Genomic DNA, 19,692 nt, shown 5'->3' with positions numbered 1-19,692 from the left:
AAAGAAAACAACATGGTGTTAGCTGGTCTCAATGCAAGGGGAAAGTGGTTAAAACCTGCTTTCCTGGTGACAGTGTCTGGTCATGCAGCACGGAAAGACATCTTGTGTTTGGTTCCAGGGCTCCTGGTGACAGCAGCCAGCAGCACTGGGGGCGGATCCTGTGGCTGTCTGATGTGGGAATGTCCTTCCTCCAGTGATGTGCCATCTGCTTCTAGTAGCTGGGGGAGGGGCTTTGAGAAGCTTATGAAAACATTCCTGGCGGAGCTTCTCAAAAGAGACCCGGTTAGAGATAATCCTCTCGACACCTTGACGATTTAGAGATAGGAGGGACTATGTAAGGAGATATACACTCTTAATCTCAGCATCTGCGAGGTGGAAGCAGGTGGCTTGTAAGTTTGGTTTCTATTTGGTGAAATTCTGTCAAAACAGAAGAAATAAGGGACAGGATAACAATGACATAGTTTTGACGTCTTAATTAGCACCCTCAGCTTGGTGGCTCTCTCTCTCCTCCCTCTCCTGCTCCCCATCAGACTCCTTTGACATGACACTGCTAGATGTCATAATAGGCTGTGTGAGTTTCCATCACTCTAGGGTTGACTTGGGCAGGAGTCTGCGCCAAGTCCTGATACATGCTATGTGGAAGGCAAAGATGACGTATGGTTGGACTCTACAGACCTCATGGGCGGTGTGGTGCTTCCAATCTAGCAGTCACTTTAAGGATGAGAGACTGCCCTCTGTATCTTACAGGCTCTTGAAAAAATATTGATATCGTTGGGCATCTCTCCTTGTCAAGTGTGTAGCTGTCCTTTACACAGGAAAGGAGGTATGTGTAGGAAGTCAGGCTTGTTAGATGGAGGTCACGTGATGTTTTGTGAGACCCCCAGACCACAGTATTGTCTCTGCATCTCTGTTACCATAGTGCCTGATAGAAATAGCTCAGGGGAAGAATGGCTTACTGTAGTTTATGGCATTAGAGGGTTCTGCCCATCAGGGCGGAGGGAGGTAGTGGAGTGGCTCAAACCACTGTGGCTGAGGTGTGTGGCAGAGCTGATCACATAACAGTTCATCAGTAAGGAGAGAGAGAGAAGGAGAGGGAGAGGAAGAGAAATGAAAAGGAAGAGGAGAGAGAGAGAGAGAGAGAGAGAGAGAGAGAGAGAGAGAGAGAGAGAGAGAAGAGAGAACCAGCCAAATATAATTTTCATTTCAAAGACCTACTCCTAGTGACCCACTTCTGGCAGCTGTGTCCCACCTCTCCAAGATGCCCAGAACACCCCACATAGTGCCACTAGCTGGAGACCAGTGGTTCAAAACATGACCCTTCAGATTCGACTGATAAAAGATATAAACCCGGGATGGAATCTACTCTGCCCTTCTCCATGTTTGTAACCCTGGCAACATCTTTTGAGTCTCTGAGCTCACAAAGGTCCTTGTCCAGTCTCTGGGAGCACTACGTGAGATTGTGTATTAGTTCCAGACATGGACTATAGGCTCATTAACACCTTCTTCCTTTGTTGTCTTTCTCTGTTTCTCTAGCATTTGGAGTAGAGCCCAGAATAGCACAAAATGCTAGGCTCTAGTGCTAAATGTGTTTGCATTCCCAGCAATGTTTGAGCCTGTTCTAATTACGAAGTTTATACATTGCCAAGGCTGAATTAGGGGTAGGGATGGAGAGACAGACAGAGGGACTAATTACACAGAAGAAGTACACTGGAGTGGGGTGAGTGTGTCTGGGCAGAGGAGTATCACAGGGCCAATATCACTCAGGGCTTAGTGATTTGGGATGATTAAGAGATGGAGGTAGGGACTGTGATGTATTGAAATGAGTTAAAAAAAAAATCATTTCAGGGAAATAGATTGGGCTGCAAGATCAGCTGTGAGGGCTCTGTTTATATTTTCCCCATTGAGAAAAGTAAGGAGGTTTCCAAAGGCCCGGAGAGTCGCAGACTAACTCTGTGAGAGCAATAGCTAAGTGACTGAAGCCAGGGAACCGTAACCATCAGGGAGTGGTGACTTAGAGTGTGTGAGACGTACAAGGTACCCACTTTAGGCAGTCCTAAAAGGATGAGGTGTCTCCAGGACTGGACAAGGCAGGGCTAGTTTGTAGCCAAAGGTAGATCATTTCCAGAAGGAAAAGTATATGAACGCAGAGGCAGGTTAAGACCCATGAAGTGGATCTTGTGGCTTTCCTTTGTGTGTGTGTGTATGTGTGTGTGTATGAAGAAAAGTCCAAAATCCATTTTATTATCTTTAGCAGTCTCTCAGACTTCCTTCAACTCAAATCCATAAAGTTATAGTTATAAAGTTTATATATAGTTATATATACATATATGTATATATAGTCATAAAGTTCCTTGAGCCTTTAAAACTTTTCCCCTTTATTTTAATTTTATGTCTGTGGGTATTTCGTTTACACGTGTATCTGTGCATTGTGTGCTTTTGCGCTCGAGGAGTCCAGAAGAGGGCAATCAAATCCCTCGGGACTGGTGTTCTAGATGATTGCAAACCACCATGTGGGTGCTGGCAATCCAACTTGGGTGTTCTGGGAGATCAGCCCCTCTTAAACACCGAGCCACTTCTCTAGCCCCCTTCGATCCATTGAGATTCCAATTTCCAAGCTGTTGCCCCTGTTGGAGCAATAATCTTCTAGGTTCAGTGGCAGCTCTTTTTATCCTTGATGGTCTTCCAAAACCTCCAGTGATCCAGATGATAACGTCTTATGTGTGGTAAGAATTCCTTATCCTTGCAGACAGGGTGCTGATTTTATGTTTAGTAAAAATTATACTTACTGTCTTACAAAGGGACAGGACAGTGGGAGCTTGTTAGATTCTCCTGGGTGTCTATGTGACTCCCAAGATTGACAGAACAGATGACGAGAGCAACAATGAGAACCGCGTGAGGCCATTTGCCTAGGGAGAAGCTGCCAGAAAGGGGAAAGTGAAGTTGAGAACTTGGATGTGCACCGCTCAGTGCAGGATCACTTGAGGTCACATCAAGTGTTTTGAAAGTCTTGGGAGGTGACTAAGGGAAATTTCCCAGCTGTTTGGAGGATGAAGGGCCTGGCGGTGTTGGGATGATTGGCATAAGAGATGTGGTAGAGCCATGCCAATAGAATGGTATAAAGTGCTTGGCCCTAGGCCTTAGGCTTAGCGACACAATGTAGAAGCTGATAGTGTCATCAGGCAAAATCTGCCAGCCATACAAGAAGGGAATCGTTGAATTCTCCTTCCTGGTTCATTTTGCAGTGGCCAATGCCATCTCCAAGGTCGGCTGTGATTTCATTATTGGCTTAGTGGTTTAATCTATTTGTTCTCTGTTTTTGAGACAAGCTTTCTACCTGTAGAATTATTTTTCAATCATCTCTATTTTGGGAAGAGAAAAAAACATATCTGAAATGCCCAGAAGGTTATAATATCTTTTCCTTTCTCCAGGATATTGATGCTTTCTGGAAATATGACCAACCATAATCAGTGGTTTCTTAGGGGAGCTTCTGTTGCGTCCCGCCAGCCTTTATGTCCAGTAGTACAGACTTCCATGGTAATAGCTTCTACTTTCATTTCTAAAGAAGAGTTATCTCTGAGATAGAAGAAGCAGGAGCAGTTTCTGATACTTCCAAATCTGCTCCCTTCCTCCCCTGTCCACCTCCAAAGCTTCCCTGTACTGGCTTCTCTGCTTAGGCTTTGAGGTGTCAAGAAACTGATGCTTTCTCTCAAGTTCTTAAGAGCTGTGTCCATCCTTCCCAACCTGTTTCTGTTTTTGCGTCCGCATGTTCCTGTAGCCATCTTCCTAAATGTCCCCCTGCTGCGCTCACTGGCCACCATGGGGATCCCTCCACCTGACAGTTTGACGTCACCTGAGTTTGCTCAAGTTCATTCTCTGCCTCAGGGTTCGCTTAGGGAGTGAATGCTCCTAAGTGATCACTCAGGGGTGTCTTCGGTTGTGACGGACAGAAGATGTTCTTCACTGGGCAACCTTGCAATGGAAAAGCAGCATTGTAGAAAAGAGATGAAACCTACCTTGGACTAGGGACAAGGTGCTGCCGCAGGCTGGCCTTCCCAGTAGCAGTCGGTAGACTTCCATGTGTAGTCAATGTTTCCTGATCTATTGTTGGTTGCCAGGAGCTTTCCATTTAGCAGCAGGCAATGGCATAACACGGTGTGTGGGCAGCTTGGTGTAGGAGAGTTTGAATGCCTACTTCTGAATCTACCATCAATGGGGCGGGGGGCTTGGCAATGGACTTGCTCTCTTTGAATCTTTGTTAGGTCACCTTTGAAGTGGAAAATTAAGGTTATCTAACTGCTAGTGTTGCAACATCGAAGAGGAAAAGTTACTCAGTGCAGAAAATGTTTGTTTTGTACCTTCATGTGTTTGTACCTTTGGCAAAGGCCTTTCCCTCTTTTCTTCGGAAATACCAGTTAAGGGGCTGGACAAATGGCTCCATCAGTAAAACTGCATAATACACATACCCAAGGATCTGAGTTCAGACCCCCAACACTTGTGGAAAATGCCAGGCGTAGAGTGTGCATCTAGAACTGAGTGTGGAGGGTGTGAAGACAGATGATCCCCAGAGCTCACAGTCTAGCCAATAAGTGAACTTTGCCATCCGGAAGACTGTCTCAAACAATAAGCTGAAGTGTGATAAAGGGAAACACCAACTGTCAACCTCTGGCATACACACACATACACACACACACACACACACACACACACACACCACAAACACACCCCACTCGCATATATATACCACACACACTCCCAAAATAAAACAAAATATCAATTCGATGTGTTCATTTAAAAAAGAAACTACAAAATGTATAGCTCAATAAAAAAAAAAAGACATGGAAAACAAAAAGAAGAAAACTACATTATTACTGTACATGCTATGTAAATCATAAAAACAAAACCAAAGAAAACATTATAATATCCTGCTGCCTCCTGAAAGCATCCCTTTTAAAGGTTCCCTTTTAAAGGTTCTGAGCTTGAGGCTTGTTCCCATTTCACTAGAAAGAATGGTTAGAAAGATAGCAGGGGGCTGGAAGAGCTGAGCTGGTGCCTCTGAAGATTCTTGGACCAGTAGAGTCACTCTTCCTCCTTGTAATTTGATGCTATTTAATTGTATAAAATCATGCTGGCTACCATGAAGAGCAACATCACTGCTTTGGAAATTTTCACCTTAGTAATTCTTCATTTTGGGAACAAAATACGAGTGAGTCCCTGTGCCTCTGTATGTCAGTATGTGGAGAAGATTCAGGAGCTTGTGGAGGAAAGTCAGGACCCTAGACCAAGGTGGCATGGGGATTCAGGGCAGGGCTCCAGCAGAGTGCGGTGCCCCAAATCTAAAGGCTCTCCCTGAGAAGACTTTGCATTTGGGCGGAGGTGAAGCTAAAGTCCCTATTGTCCTTCTGGCTGGGTTGTGCTTTGAGGCATACACGATGCATATGAGCAAGGCCTTTCCCCCTGTGTGTATTTACACAATGGCTTCTCTGGTTGTTGTTGAGTTCCTTCTTGGTAATAGGCACCAAACCAAGTTTTGTGAAATGTCAACTCAACTCTCATAACAACTCAGGAACTAGAATGTCATATTCGTCTCATTTCACACACGAAGAAACCAAAGCTTTACGGTCAACTATCTGCTCCTCTCAGGGAGCTCACATCCCTCCTATGGGTCTGACTCCAGTAGTTGGGCATCTCTTTAGCTTAAGCATCAGCCCCTGTCTCCTTTCCTTGTGGCTCAGCTCCTGGAAGAACCTAGGTGTTTGAAGGCAGGTGTTTCTTTGTAATATGGTGATTTGTTTCCAGGGGAAGATGGCTAAGGTCAGAAGTAGGTCTTTCACTTTGAGGGCGGGAGCTTGTTGATGCAGATTTAGTGCTATAGTGCACTCTTGTCCAGGAGTCTATATTTGTGCAGCACCAAGAGGCTTTCCTGACAGAGCAGACCACACAGTGAAAAACACTGCCCGGGCTTTAGGATGCAGGCAGGAAGGGAACTAATGAACTTTTCACAGGGAAAGAGTGAACACTTGTTGTCTTAGAAAGACTGTCATCGGAGACTGCTTTCTCATTTCCCAGCCACCCTGACATGAATAATCATACAAAAAGTATATTAACTACAACACTGGCCAACGGCTCAGGCGTATTCCTAGCTAACTCTTATATCTTAAATTAACCCATTTCTATTAATCTGTGTAGTGGCATTTCATTTGTGTTTTAATAAATAAAGCTTTCCTCAAGATCAGGAAAATATAACAGCCACACTGGCCAGCCTACAGATCAGGCAGCAATGACACACACCTTTAATCCCAGTAGCCACACTAGCTTCCCATAGAAACCAGGCGGTAGTGGTGCATGCCTTGAATCCCAGAACTAGAGAGGATTATGAAACTGGAGGAGACAGATCTCAGTCTCAGTCTCATTCTGAGATTCCTGGAGGCAGGATCACCATTTTTGCACTGAAGTCAAGGTAAGAGCCAGTGGCTGGCTGCTTTGCTTTTCTGGTCTTCAGGTTGAAACCTAAATTCTGTTTTTATTAATCATGCTTCAAATCTGTGTATCACTACAAGGCTGTGGCTTACCAGTAAGCTTCTGGAGTCTTTCTCCTTTGGTTGCTACATGGTATCTGCCTCACTCTGCCTTCTTTCTCTCTGCATGCAGTTTAGTTTTCCCGCCTACCTATATTCTACCCTGCCATAGGCCAAAGCAACTTCTTTATTAACCAATGGTAATAAAACATATTCACAGCATACAGAGGGGAATCCCACATCAAAAGACAACCCTGTCAGAGATATTTGCATAAAATAATACCTACAAATTTATATAATCCTATGGATATTATTGGCCTAATATATGAATTCATGATTTTCCTAATATTTTTACTAATGTAGTTTTCTATATTCTTTTTTCTAAATGAAAGTTCTTCAGAGGCATAGTGTTTAAATATTGCCATACTATTTAACTATATAAATATTTTAAGGTTTGTCTTGCCCCCATTTAGCATATGACTTACTTCAATATTTATTAATATAAACAATGCTATAATTAACATTCTTCATCTGTTGTTGTCCTAGTTTTCCATTTTAAAAGCAAGAAGCATTCTCTAACTTCAAACCAAGTCTGGCTTTGTTTTAACAGATTTAGTATTACTTTAAAATATTTGTTTTAATTTCTCAAGAAAAAAAACCTGAGGGTTTCTCTGGTCTTCCTTAACTCCACTTGTTTCTCATAGCTTGGAACCCAGCTTTCTGTTCTAAAACAGCAGAACTGAATTGGGTGGTTCAGCTACGAAGGGAGAAGTACCCTTAAGATTATAATACTACTGAACTAACATGGTCTTGAGTGGGACAAATCCGGAAGTACTGCCTAGATAGACGGCATTTCATTTATATGTTCATGGGCACATGGGCCTTTGTGCTATTCACTCTTTGGAACTGAGGTAGATGCTACTGCCGTGAACACTTGTGTACAAGTCTTTGTGTAAGCATATGTCTTTATTGGTCTTAGGTATATTTTCCGATTGGAATTGCTGGGGTTTTGGTAAATACATGTTTAATATCGTAAGAACCTGGCAAACCATTTTCCAAAGTGCTTGAGCCCTCGCCCACTCTCCCCAGCAGTTTCCAATGGTTCTGGTCCATCACCTCCTAGCCCACACTTGCTATTATCTGTCTGTTGATTACAGTTATAGTCGTGGGTGTGTAGCAGTGTCTTGTTGTTGTGCTAAGTAGGCTTTTGTTCAGTACTTACAGCTTTCAATTTGACAGGGTGTCTGTGAATCACCCAAAGAGAATTGTGAATAAAGGATCCAGTGTTTACCAAATCTATTTGCTCTTAGAACCTTTTTTTATCTCTCTTCAACGGATATGTTCAAGGCCTAATCATGTTCAGAGTTCTGGGAAAAATTACATCGTTTGATTAGTATTGCTTTTTAACCTCCTTCTGAACAAGGGTCTATGGCACAGTGATTCTGAACCAAGCAGCTCGAAGAGGCTAGCACTGTAACCTTTAAAGAAAGTCAGCAAACAGATCCATACTAGGAGGTTTGGAAACCAGTAGTTTCTCTGTTCTTGGTTCCCCATCTCAGCCCAGGTGTGTCCAGATTTCGCAGAGAGGAAGCTGGGCTCAAGCTGGGATGCTGGTTACATGTTAAGTCCCAATGACAGATAATAATCATCACCGTGTCTGGATGATAGTAAGATGAGATTTGCATTGTTCCACCTGTGCGTGCTGGGAGTCATGGTGCCTGAGGTTCATGGGTAGCTCACTGAATCCTCATGGTGACTTTATACAGGGGTGCTATTAACAGATGAGGAGCCTGTGTCGGCACTAAGAGGCTATGAGTAGCTTCTACATAGGTAGCAAGAGACAGCAGGATCAGAATTTGAATCTGGGTCTCCCAGACATCAGGGTGTTTCAAATATATCCTACTACCCCGCTAAAGAGGCAAAGAGGAAGACCTTTCATTTGTCCTAATCACACAGAAATGACAGAATTCTGGAAATACTGGCAACCTAGCATTTGGCTGCTTAGAATCATCATGGTTTCAATCTCCTTGGTACTCCCCTTTTCAGCTATGGGGCACATTCTGTCCATTCTGTGCAAATCTTCTGGCACATGTGCCCCCCTTGTTTGACTGTTCGCATCCCAGATTTCTGTTACAGGCCAGGACTCACATCCCCGCCAGTGAGATCTTCCCAGGCCTCTGTTCTGCACACCAGTTCCACCCATCTTCACAGTCCCTATTGGCTCCTGATAGTTATAGAAAATTCCCGCCTCTGAGCAAAGCACTGAGATTGGCCTCTTTCCTCTCCCGTCCATCTCCTGTGCTTTCCCGCGTGGATCCTCTTGTGGGAGGCCAGCTGACTTCCCACTGGCTGTCCAAAACTGGACGAGCTAGTCTTACTTCTAGGCCTTGCTCTCCAGCTTCTGGTGCCTCCCTTGTGGTACCCACGCTTCTCTGAGCCCCCTCTGCCTTTGGATGTTTCCTTACCTCTGGGATGCTCTCTCCGCAGATCCCAAGGCGCAGTGGCCCTCCTTCCTCTGAATCCCCTTAGAGAGTCTTCTCATTCCCCTCTTGGTCACTTGTCTTGCTTCTTCATGCCCAGTCTTGTTCTCTGTAAATGAGGTCATTACGGGAGTGCCTCATGGGGGCTCTGATGCTGGTCAGAAGATGTAAAACATGTAAAGACATGATTAAACTTAGCCCAGGAGCCTGACGCAAAGCTGTAAGACGAGTGTTCAATAAATGAAAATATGTGATTGATAAATAATTAAGATTGTGCATCCATTGCTTCTCCCATTGCTGTGGCAAAATCCCCACCAAAAACAGGGAAGGAAGGGTTATTTGTGTTCACAGGTTGATGGTGCCAGTCCATCATGGTGGTGAAGGTCTTGACGGTGGGCATGGGAGGCAGCTGGTCACATCGCATCCGAAGTCACAGAGCAGAGTACATGGCGTTTGAGTCTGTTTGGAACTCCAGCCCATGGGTTGGTGCCACCTCTCCTCAGTTGATCTGTCTTGAGACACCCTGAGACATTCCCAGGGAAGTCTCTCCGAAGAGATCCTAAATCCAGCCAAGTTGGCGATAAAGATTAACCAGTGTCAGCTTCATTGCCGAGGGATGATCTGTACTATTTTAACTTGACTTTCTCATAATGGCTCAGCTCCTTGAGAATGGGGTTGATTTATGAACATTTACACAGAACCTTAAGCCCCAAAGACACTGGGAAATGCGTGGTGATAGTGGACAGAAAAACTCGTGTGGGGATACAATCCTGCTCTTCATCAAGATTAGTTCTGCTGCCACCTGGGTGTGGGTTCCAGTTTCTTTGTCTCTGCATGACCCCTGCATCCTGTTTAAACTCAGCACCACACGTAGTTCCTGGTACTGCTTTTCTGTGTTCACTGGGCACATCCTTTTATCCTCCCAGCCCTCTGTCTCTCCACCCACAGCACAGAGAATCTCATCTTATTCTTGGTCCTGAGCATAGACGAGGAATTGTGGGAAGCGATCCCTTTGGTGCTTAGCCAGTGGCTGCTGCTGTGGGCCTCTTTCTACTGCTGTTTTGTTGATAAGCTTGTCGACTGTGTTCTTCCAAAGGCTCACAGTAACAGATAGTACAGATTTTGTGGAGCAAATCAAAGAGATCTCCCATGTCCCCGAGGCTCTTAGAAGTGCTGACTCAAGGTACCAGCAGCTTGGTTCTTTCGAAGAGTCAGGAAGGAGATCATTCCCAGCCCATCTCACAACTGCTGGCCTCGGGCTGCTGTAGTATATAGATGACATTGTTGGTGAACGTCCACACCATCTTCCCTCCAACCCATCTGTCTCCACATCCAGGTTTGCTTTGTTCATAAGATCACAATTGTTTTAGACTCACTGGAAAGTCCTGTTCTATCACTTCTGTAAAACCTTGGTGTGTGTGTGTGTGTGTGTGTGTGTGTGTGTGTGTGTGTGTGAATGCTGAGCCTAAAAACAAGTCAGTGGGCACCTTTTCTCCTCCTTATTTTGTTGGAGCTCACACGTCAGTTTAATTTGCAGGTAGGCTAAAGGCCAGCAAGTCCAATAAGACTCCTGTTTTCTGACACCCAGGAGTTTGGGTATCTGAACACACCACCTCATGCCTGTGCACCAAGCACTAACCCACTGATCAGTCTCCCCAATCCCCCCAGTCTCAGACTCTGATATTCCTGAGATCATGCTCTGAGATCCTGAGGGTTGGGGTTCAATTTAGTTTTTGTGATAATTTAAGCCACGTTGTTGCAAATGATTAATTGGCATGTTCTCTAGAAAATGTTATGTTGCAAAAGTAAATAAAAAATAAATTAAAAAATAAACAAAAGAGCTTGGCATTTGTCAATGAAAAAAAAAAAACCCAAAAAACTCTTGACACTGAAGCCTCTTGGCTTGCCTGGACTAGACATTTACAGTACTTCTTTTAGCCAGCTCGGATGAGTGGGGCTAGTTTTGACGAAGACCTGTTTCTTTCCACTGAGAAGGTTCCAGAATCTTTACCCAAAGTGGTATTTCCCACATATGCTTTCAGAATCAAAAACCTTTCGTTCCTGGCTCATGACATTTTTGTGGGGCCTCCAGAATAGAACTAACCCAGCAGCTCTTAGGCAGTTGGCACGCTTTCTCCGTGTGACAGCATGCTGCAGAGGGCCCTGCTGTTTATGTATGATGTATTGTCCTCCTAGGGTTCCTAAACACATGCAGTAAAAACCGATTTAGACTATTCATCTGACAGGATCCAGGCCAGCCTGGTCCAATAGAAGTTTATTTACTGGAGATGGTGAAAATTCTGCCAGGGTGAAGTGAGAGTCATTCTGTTAAGTGTTCCTTGCTAGGTCCTTTAGCGCTATTGCTCCAGATCCCCTGGGCTGGTAGCGGTACGGAGGATAAATGTCCAGGCCTGATTCCCACACTACAGTTTAGCATCTTCTGAGGGACAGAGCCTAGGATTCCATTTCTAATGAGCCACCTGGGTGGTTCTCACTCACTCTGTGTTTGGGAGTCAGTGTTTCTTGTCATGATTCTGGGAAAGCATGCATTGTCTTATCGGGGTTAGATGATTCCCAGAGCCGAGTCTTCCCAAGGCTGAAGGTGCGGAGATCCAGGTGGTATATGTGGGGCAGAGGGCCCAGAGACGAGCTGTGGGCAGGGGAAGAGTCTACCAGCTGCGGCAAGGGCATGTGAGCACAATCCATTGTGAGATGACATCTGTTGAACTTGGAGGAGGAAGGCGATTCCATGTGCGGAGGGGGCCTGGTAGGGTTGATGGCTCTGAATTTGTTGATAGTTGGCCTGAACTGAGGAACAGCTTTCTGTCAGCTCCTATGGGAAGAAATCTAAATATCTTTCCCAGGAAATCTGGCTCCTGGGCGCAGCTGGTGTGGAGAATGGCTGAGAGAGGGGTCTAGCCTGTACTGCTGAGGGCCTGTTCACTCAGGCGGAACCTTGGGCCTACTTGGGGAGCTGTGCAAACATTCAGATTTCTCATGTTCAATAGGCCCTTCTGTGAGCTCTGGAGACTGCGTTTTCAAAGTTCCCATCTGATCTAATGAGTCGTTCACCCAGGATAGTATTTAGGACACAGCCTCCAGAGACCTGTGTTCCCTGCAGTGAATCCTAGCTTTGTGACGGCCTCGCTTCTGTTTCTAACTTCCTCTGAGTCACACTTGCTTTGTCCACTAGATGATGTGTTCCTGCACCCCCTACTCTTTCCTCTTTCCCTCCCCTTCTCCCCCTTTTCTTTTTTTACTCTTCCCTACCTTCTACAGCGCTCAGGATGTAGTTCATTTTCAGGCCACATTTGGGAAGATGGTAAGCATCATTCAAGGATGCCTCAAATCTTGGGAGACTTGAGATTCTAGAAGAATCTTGGATGTTGGACTCAACAGAGGGCTGCAATGATTAGAACTGGGTTATAAGACAGCGCCTTGGCCCTAGACAATACTGGTTCCTGGTTTTTCAGAGCTGGAACTAGGAAAATAACATTGCCTGGGATGATATTGACACTCGGGCGGGGTTTTTGAAATATATTCTTATGCATCAAGTACTGTTGTCCTTGATTTACACAGGAGAGCACTGGCGCTTGGAAAGAGGTGTGTATGTTCATGTCTGTGGTACATCGGAGTCATGTTTCACAGAAATCCAGGCAACATGGCTCTGGGTCTCAGACTCTGTGTTCTTGACATTGAGCCACGTACAAGGTCAGAGTGGTCCTTGAGCTACAGTGCTGATCTCCACAGCAAGCTGGGCCTCCGAGAAAGCTCTCTAGGATATTTCTGGGCTCTGCATTTCTAGATATTCCGTGCTTTGCATTTCTGGTTACTTGATAATAAAGTTGGAAAAGCATTCATTTTCACAGTGGAAATTGCCCTATAGAATACTTCCATCGATGCCAAAAGCTTGACAAGTTCAAAGGAAACCCATAACACAAAATTGTCTTGTCCTGGAAACCCCTTGGCTACTTCTTATTGTGTTCCTGTGTAAGATCTGACCTTTGACCTTCACCTGGTTCTTCAGAGCTCAAAGGGCTCTCTGCCCAGGGTTTCCCTTCACCTGCCTCACTGATTCAATACTCATTTAGCTTATGTGAATTCAAATGTCTAAGATCTACTTTACCTAATGCGCAAAATACGGATATTAGTAAATACATTCACTTAATTCAGAGATCCTGTCAGAATCTCAGCCTTCTGTAACTATCCCCTTTTCTGTCTCTATTCCCAGGGCATCACCTTCAGTAGAAGGACAAATTACCACAGTCAGTGAGCTGCCAAGTGCTGCCCCCACCCTGTCAAAGAAAGCAGCTGGTCCTGTTTTTAATCAGCACCTCCCAGCACAAGCCTCTGGGTCACAGGGGAAGAACAGGGCAGGGTTTGAAACTTTCCGAAGACAGTTAATACACACTGAGTGCAAAAGGCCACTTAGGTCGTCTCTGTATGAATCTGCTTGATTTGAGACACAAACAAGGGAGTCATTGAAGACTTCACACCGACATACTCTCCATTGTAACCATACTATAAATGATGGTTATTGAAATAGCCCCAGCATTTACCACAGAGCAAAAGATATAGCTTGAAAAGCTATCGGACAATTCCAGAACCAAAGAATGGATGACTACAGGTACCGGGACAACTATGAGGGCTACTACCGGGGCAATGAGTCAAACCCAGAAGAAGATGCCCAGAGTGACGTGACAGAAGGCCACGATGAGGAGGATGAGATCTATGAGGGCGAGTACCAGGGCATCCCTCATCCAGATGATGTCAAGTCCAAACAGACTAAGATGGCGTCCTCCAGGGCAGATGGCCTTCGGGGCCAGGCAGACCTGATGGCCGAGAGGATGGAGGATGAGGAGCAGCTGGCCCACCAATATGAGACCATCATTGATGAGTGTGGCCATGGGCGTTTCCAGTGGACCCTCTTTTTTGTCTTGGGTTTGGCCTTGATGGCCGATGGAGTGGAAGTGTTCGTGGTGAGCTTTGCCTTGCCCAGTGCTGAGAAAGACATGTGTCTGTCCAGCTCCAAGAAAGGAATGCTTGGTAAGTAGAAACTTCCAAGGTCATTTCCCTGTGAAATGACCTTTCAAATATGTGAAAGAAAAAAAATATACATATGTACTATCTTCTTATATATGTAGGGATACACACATATACATAACACAACATACATATATTTATATATAAAGAGAGAGAGAAAGTCTGTCACCGTTAGACACTTTAAATATGCCATGGTATCCTGTGAAATTATAATTTTATAGTCATTTGCCATTAAGGCATTATTGTCTTATAGAAATAAATTAGTCAATTGATTGCGTCAGATTTACATAGCTAGTATTAGAACTTGGTTTCCTATTCAAATCCGTTTGATACCTAGCTCTTTCTTTGATTCCTATATCTTGATTTCTTGAATGACAGACTATTCTCCCAGTAAAACATGCTCCCTATTCAAATAACAATACATTTTGGAAGGGGATAAGCCAGAGGTCTCTTCCATCCTTTCTTCTTCATGTGACTTCCCAGGACCCAATGACCTCCGCTTCCAGCTTCTCTTATACTAAGAGTTAGTGGCTGAGTGCCCATGTGCTTTGGATAACTGAGGGCCTTGAGCAATACCCACAGCATCTCCGTGGGCAGCTGAGAACCATGGGGTGAGGCCCAGATAAACTGGGAAGGGTAGAGGAGCAGTTTGCAAGTCAGTTAGCAGAGCAGCACTGTCAGAGCCAAGCCCCAGCCATCAGAGCTTGAGGCACAGAGGCTTCTGTGCAGTTAGAGAGGATGGGCACACATGGTGTGGAATAGAAGAGATTCATCATAATATAGCTAATGGCTCGTCTCAGTCCCCAAATATCCCTAAAACAAATCTACTCTCTAAATTTAGTGACCATGTAGAGCCCAGGAAGCATGCAGCTATTGAGAATTTACTGTGAGTCAGTTTCTTATTCAAGATGAAAAATACTTATGGCCCTCAGGAGTTCAAGCCTGTCTAGCCACCAAACTCATCAATTCAACAAATAAGTACATATTTTTGGTCTATTGTATGCTACTACCTGCGATACAGTCCTGGAGAGACAATAGCTCTTGTTTCTTAATATATATCATAAGATCAGAAGGTCTTCATGAACACAGAAGTGACTTAACAACGTCAGGGGTCAGCACTAGCATGTGCCTGTGTGTTTCTAGACCTTGACTTTGGAGAAAGAGTTAGCAAATGTTTCTGAGATAGTACACATATTCAAAGCCCATATGGCCCCTGCCACAACTATCCAATCCAGGGCTGTAATCAAAATCATCTGAAGATGACATGTGAACAAATGGACGTGAGTGTGCTCAGGGGGTGGAATCAGGGTCTGTGAGCTTTGAGGGCAAATCTGAAAAGAGTGAGAAAGTGTGTATATGGCAAAATAAGAAAAATTGTCGCTGAGAAACAAAATGACATCAACCAAGACGACAAAACTAGCCAAACAAAAAAAGAATTATCTATGGGTCATTAAAACTTGTCTTATACATTTATGCTTAGCTATAATGCCACTTAAAAGGATTAGAACTCCATTAGACATGACCCGGAAAATCAAAGGAGGTTGAGTGTGTACAATCAGTATATCTCAAAGCGAAAAATGCTTTGAGAAGCTGGGAAGTCATTCAGCTTGTAGAGCACAGTAGAATTTTAGTTGTGTGTGAGCACATGTACATTTGTCCACACATGCACATACACACTACCCACACTCAAATGTTGAACAGTAGATTTGTAACTATTTATTTATTTGCATTTTATATTCATGGTATTTGGCCTGCATATATATCTGTGTGATGGTGTCAGATCTCCTGGAACTGGAGTTACAGACAGTTGTGAGCTGCCATGTGGGTGCTGGGAATTGAACCCAGGTCCTCTGGAAGAGCAGCCAGTGCTCTTAACCACTGAAGCATCTCTCTAGCCCTGAATAGTTGATTTTTAAAAGGGCAAACAAAAGAACAAAATTCCCTGCTGAAACCAAGCCATCCCTAACCGACTTAAGCATTTTTAAGTCATCAGCTCATTTTGTGCTGTTCCCAACCAAAACCCAAGTCCCTGTTTACTCTGGCAATGCCAGTTAAGGTTTCATGCCCATCAGTATCTCTGGCACCACTGTGCCCAGCAGACTTATTATCAGAGCTGCAGCACCGTGGCAGCTCCAGCCTCTTGCAGGGCAAATGCTGGGCAGGAGCTGAGGGCATGTGGTTATGATCTGAAGAGCCCACTCTGGTGTAAGTTTGCCCCATGTTTACCAAGAAGATGCTATGACTCAAACTGAGAAGGGCACATAGACCCTGAGCAGAGATTTCCAGAGGAGAATTCCTGTGTGGTCAAGAAAATGGGAGTTTAAGTGAATCCAGGTGGATGACTGAGAGTCTCAGAGTCACCTTGAAGACTGGTCACATGTAGAAATAGATTCAGAGAGCCTTATCTAAGTGCCAAGCAGGGCATGTTGGCAAGATTTCCGACTTTGAAGTCTGCTCTCACTCTTTGGGGACCATCCTACCTTTTCCTTATACATGGGTTGCGGAGAAGAAGCCCTGCCCTGGAGCAGGTTTCTCTCCATGTGGGACCATGCGACCGTGAGAGATTGGCAGCTAGCTATATCATTATCGGTCAGTGACCTAGGGCCAGTCCCAACTCTCGCAACTAGTTTTCCCGAGGACGAGGTAAGGATGATGGCACATTTGTTGTGAGGACTGAGATAATGCAGACAACGCAGCAGAATGGATGCTTTCTAAACAACCAAGCTCCCTTCTTGGTGCCATGCCACCATCCTGCCAGCCCTGGCATGGATTCAGCCTGCACTGACATAGTGGAGATCAGGGCCAGGCTGCCTGGTTTGAAGTAACACTCTGCTGACTCTTAGTGGGGAGACCTCAGGCAGGTTACTCAGCTGCTTCATGCCTTGGCTCCCTCCCCTGTAAAGTGTGTTTGATGGTAATGCCTGTTCCGTAGGATTTCTGTGTAGATGGACTGAATTCAACCGTTCTGGATTTGATGTGGTTAACTTGGCTGACTTGCTGTCTGAACCTCACAGGTGCTCAAGATATCTTTATTGCTTTTGATTGAAGTTATTATTATTATTGATCTCTTGGTATAGTGAGGATGAGGTACCCACACTCAGGGGCAGATTTGCACTGATGAATTTGAATATGTGCTTCTGCTTGACCTTAGCGGGCAAAAGGCCCTTGTGTTCCAGCATTGACCCAGAGTGCTTGCTCTCTCTCTCTCTCTCTCTCTCTCTCTCTCTCTCTCTCTCTCTCTCTCTCTCCTCACCCCCCATTTCCATTCTGTTTTAAAAAGAAACTCTCTCAAGTGAAGTCTCTAATTTGATTCTCAGTGATTGGCCCAAGAAAACAACACAGAGAACAACCAAGGTCTAACTCATAGCTCTTTTTTTTTCTTACGGGGAAGAAATGAATCAAATTAGAAAAATTAAAGATGCTCTCTTGGTATCTTAGTTGTTTCTCTTGAACATTGTGTTCTAGCAATGAACATCTGCCTCACGGGGTAGAAAATAGGTTCAAGAACACACGGCCATCACTGTAGCCTCGGCTGTGCTTCTGTCAGTGGTGGTCACCTTTAAGACAAGGAAAATGTATCTGCTTGTTAGTTAAGCATGTCCCATGTCCTTTGTTCTTTTAATTATCTATTTCTTCTCTCTCTCTCTCTCTCTCTCTCTCTCTCTCTCTCTCTCTCTGTGTGTGTGTGTGTGTGTGTGTGCACATATTGGAGGAGGGCCGCTTGTTCTTCCCGGCCACCCAGCTAGCTCAGACCCAAAATAATCACACAGAAACTGTATTATTTAAATCACTGCTTGGCTCATTAGCTCTAGCTTCTTATTGGCTAACTCTTACATATTAATTTAACCCATTTCTATTAATCTGTGCATTGCCACGAGGCTGTGGCTTACCAGGTAAAATTCTCAGCAACTGTCTCCAGTGGCTCCATAGCTTCTCTCTCTCTCTCTCTCTCTCTCTCTCTCTCTCTCTCTCTCTCTCTCTCTCTCTGTTTTCCTTCTCCCAGGATTCAGTTTACTCCCTCCACCTACCTAAGTTCTGTCCTGCTATAGGTTCAAAGCAGTTTCTTTATTCATTAATGGTAATCAGAGCATACGGAGGGAAATCCCACATCATGGTGTGTAGATTGTCGGGGACTCAGAGTTGATGTGAGATATTTCCCTTGATCTCTCTCCACTTTACCTACTGAAGCAGGGCTTCTCGCTAAATTTTGGAGCTCACCAATACTGGCTAGTCTAGCTAGCCAAGTTGCCCTGAGACTCTCCTGTCTATGTCTCCTAAATACTGGAATGACAAGCGACTGCATGGCTGCCCAGCTTTTACATGCTTTCTGGGGGTCTGAACTCCAGTCCACATGGTTGTATGACAGGGCCTTTACCCATTGAACCATTGGCTCTTTTAATTTTTTTTAAAGGAGTTGGAGGGTTGGCTCAGTGGGTAAGAGTATCTGCTGTGCAGGGAACCCAGTTTCAGGTCCCAGCGTCTAGGTGACAGCTCACAATCGCCTTCATCTCCAATTCCAGGGGAGACTGCATTCTTTTCTGGTCTTTCTGGACACCAAGGATGCAGGTGGTGCCTTTATAGACATGCGGGAACAATACTTGTGCACATAAAAGGAAAACAGTCCCTTAGAAGTTTATAAAAAGGTTTTGGCAATTTCATTCATCGAACTCACGTACTAGAACACCACAAGCATGTGTTCCACTCTGAGCTCCATCTCCAGCACTTTTCTTCCTTTCTCTTTCTAAATTTAAACTGTTTTTGTAATAGGGACTCATATAACTCAGGCTAGTTTGAAACTTTTCATATCGCCAAGGATAGCCTTGAATCCCTGGTCCTTCTGCTTCTACCTCCCAAACACTGAGCTTATAGGCATGTGTTTCCATGCTTTACCTCTGATTGATTAAATATGTTTTATTTTCAATTATATGTACATGAGTGTATATGCACATGAGAGTGCCGTGCCTGTGGGGGCCAGAAAAAAATATCAGATCCCCTGGGGATGAAGTTATATGTGGTTATTAGTTGTCCAGCTTAAGTTCTGAGAACTGAAATCCAATCCTGTAGAATATGACCAAATGCTCTTAACCACTGAGAGCCATCTCTCCACCTCCACTTTATTCACCAGCGTGTAGACCACAGGATTGCTTAGGAGAGAGCGAGAGCAAAGGTTACTGACTGCTGTGTGTGGCGATGGCAACTTGATTCGCTGGCAATGGAAAGCTGTTCAGTGTTAAACATCTTACATAACCATGTCAGTCCTGAGCTAGATGCTGGCAGTGGCTGTCTGTTAGCACCACCCAAGAAGCTGTAGATGAATGTGTACCTGGGACTGGGAACATGCCTTCTGTATAAGCGTGAAGACCTGAGTTTGAATTCCCAGGACCCATGTAAAAAGTTGGTAATGGTGGCCTATAACTATAACCCTACACTAGAGGAGAATAGTGGTAGAGAAAGGGGATCCCTAATGTTCATCAGCCAGCCAGCCAGTCTAGCCAAATCAATGAACTTGAGGTTCAGAGAGAGAATTTGTCTCACAAATAACCAATGTGGAGAGTGATGGAGGAAAGACAGTTAATGTCTGCCTCTGGCTTCCACACATCTGTGACTGTACACATGCACATACATGCACACACTTATATTGATAGCTACATTCA

General features: G+C 44.7%; 1 protein-coding gene across 8 annotated transcripts in view; it reads left to right on the top strand.

Annotated features, from left to right (window-relative positions):
• Sv2b (synaptic vesicle glycoprotein 2B) overlaps positions 1-19,692 on the top strand; it is a 158,204-nt gene that overhangs the window by 77,934 nt on the left and 60,578 nt on the right. For all 8 annotated transcript variants that reach the window (XM_075953137.1, XM_075953138.1, XM_075953140.1 and 5 more), the window contains exon 2: positions 13,227-14,041. In XM_075953137.1, coding sequence (XP_075809252.1) covers positions 13,609-14,041 — 433 coding nt within the window. In that variant the 5' untranslated portion in view covers positions 13,227-13,608. The remainder of the gene's footprint in view (positions 1-13,226; positions 14,042-19,692) is intronic.

This window comes from Microtus pennsylvanicus, chromosome 18 (genome assembly GCF_037038515.1).
Source record: "Microtus pennsylvanicus isolate mMicPen1 chromosome 18, mMicPen1.hap1, whole genome shotgun sequence".
Taxonomy (NCBI): Eukaryota; Metazoa; Chordata; class Mammalia; order Rodentia; family Cricetidae; genus Microtus; species Microtus pennsylvanicus.
This window is presented reverse-complemented; position numbering and strand designations above follow the sequence as displayed.